Raw genomic sequence first — 2,104 nt, forward strand, 5'->3', positions numbered from 1 at the left:
TATTATTTTAACAAAAAAAGATTTTTTATAAACTGCATGTATTCCGAGTACAGTGACAGAAATTTTGTTATGACTCTATGCCTGATACAGTGCACTTAGTTTATGCAACAAGTTTTAAATTACATCTATCTTAAATACAGAGTATTTGAATTGTGTTTTTTATAATTTTAATAACTCTGTACTCGAGATGTATAAAATTTATACAAATAGTCAAATACATAAAATACATTACAGATTATATATTTCTATAAATATTACATTTAAATAATTTAAATAAAAAAATTTCAAATTCTTTCTTATCTAGCAGCTAATATTAGATCCTCTTTCGAATACATGTAATTATTATATAGAACCATAATTTTACGTTTTATATTTATCTAATAAATTCATGCCTACAAAGATAAAGGTAATTCCATAGAATGATAATAAAAATTGAAAGATACCAACAAAGAAATTTCCATTCATTTACATAGACAAACTTCTCTCGTATTCGGAAGCAAGTTCCTTCCTTCCACCAATTTGAAGTGTACCTGTAATAATTTGTAATTCAATTCAAAAGAAAAATTATGAACAACACAATAGAATAATAAAATAGTAATAAAACTCAGACAAAACCAAAGTATAAAATCATTACTTTATTTTCTTCTTTGATTTATTTTAAATAGATAGATGATTGAAATAGACACCAATTTAGTGCAGAGTCATAGATTGGCTTAAATTAACAATGATATTTGAAAATTCAAAATTAAATTATTAAATTAAACCAAACTAACCTTGATATATGCAAGATGGAGGGTTATCAAAATCAGATAAAGAGAGGTGTTTATAGGCAAGACCAATATCAATGATAATGAGACCTGATGATGGATCTGTGACTATGAAGCCCTTAACTGGTAGCCAAATGAAAAGCTCTTCTTGGTACATGCCTTCAAATACTATCAGTTGTCCAAAACTCAAATTAGTTCTTACCACACTGTTGAAGAACACTCTTGTTTCATATTGAGCTAGACAAGGGTGATGCATTTGGACCTCTAAAAAGCCAGTTTCATCTAAGGTATAGGATTTGACGTTGTTTGGAAACAGTCCCGCTGGAAGACCATAGCTACGGAGAACGTCATGTACTGAATAATAAGTGTACTCGTTGGATGTCATTGTGTAAGGCATAAGGAGAACTAGAATGAGAAAAAGGAAAGAAGATGAAAGTGGTGACATCAGAAACATGGTGATACAGATGGATTGAGATTAGATTTTAAGGTTTTGGAGTTGAAATTTGAGGTTTTTATGGTCCTTTAACGAGGTTTTAGGATGGATAGTTATTTTAGATAGAAGAGTAATAAAAATTTTATTCCATTAATTTTAACAAAAGTACCTATAAAAATTTAGTAAGGCAATAGAAAAGATTGCAGCGTCAATTAATAACAGAATCAACCAATACCCAAGAAGAATCAAAGGAAAAATCATAAAAAATAATTTTTAATCGTTTCGGTTATTTTCTCTTTTTTTCTCTTAATTTTGGGGGCTTTCTTTATGTGAAGGAATGTGGTAAAAAAAAAAGAATAGAGTTTACTGTTAGTGGAAATAATTACTTTCGAAAAATTAACCTGATTCGAAATGCGGTCAAAAAAGAAGTAGAGGCCGAAAAGATATACGTGCGAGAGCTGAAAATTATTTGACACGGACTCGATTTCAATACCTTGACAAATCAAACAATTACTCGAATGAAGAATCGAGCAGTTACACGAATAGGGAAGTCGAAGGTTTTCTTTGAATTAGGAATTTATTGGTAACGCTTATGAGTAAAAGAGCGGGAACAGTTACCTAAAAATTCGCATACAAGGCAGCATCGTGTAATTAATGGTCGGTTATGGAAGTGAGCTATAAATATTAGTAAGTTTTAGAAAATAGGGGTTGGAACTTCTTTTCAGAAATATACTCAAGCACACTCACATCCCCAACAAATTTCTGAGTCTGCATTCGAGTTCGATTTTTGTAGGGTTCCTTCCATTGTCTTTACTTTTCATTTATAATTCTTGCAAAACTTTATTTTTCAAGCAAATTTATCTTTCAAGCATTGTTTAATTTTCGTGTCCAATTTACATTTTAG

General features: G+C 29.9%; 1 protein-coding gene across 1 annotated transcript; it reads right to left on the reverse strand.

Moving 5' to 3' along the window:
• On the reverse strand, positions 466 to 1,152 carry LOC107627409. Its single transcript, XM_016330241.1, has 2 exons — positions 774 to 1,152; positions 466 to 530 (listed from the first exon to the last, which is right to left on the reverse strand). The coding sequence occupies exons 1-2, from the start codon at positions 1,150 to 1,152 to the stop codon at positions 466 to 468; spliced, it is 444 nt and encodes a 147-aa protein (XP_016185727.1).

The sequence above is a fragment of the Arachis ipaensis genome, chromosome B02 (assembly GCF_000816755.2).
Source record: "Arachis ipaensis cultivar K30076 chromosome B02, Araip1.1, whole genome shotgun sequence".
Classification (NCBI taxonomy): domain Eukaryota; kingdom Viridiplantae; phylum Streptophyta; class Magnoliopsida; order Fabales; family Fabaceae; genus Arachis; species Arachis ipaensis.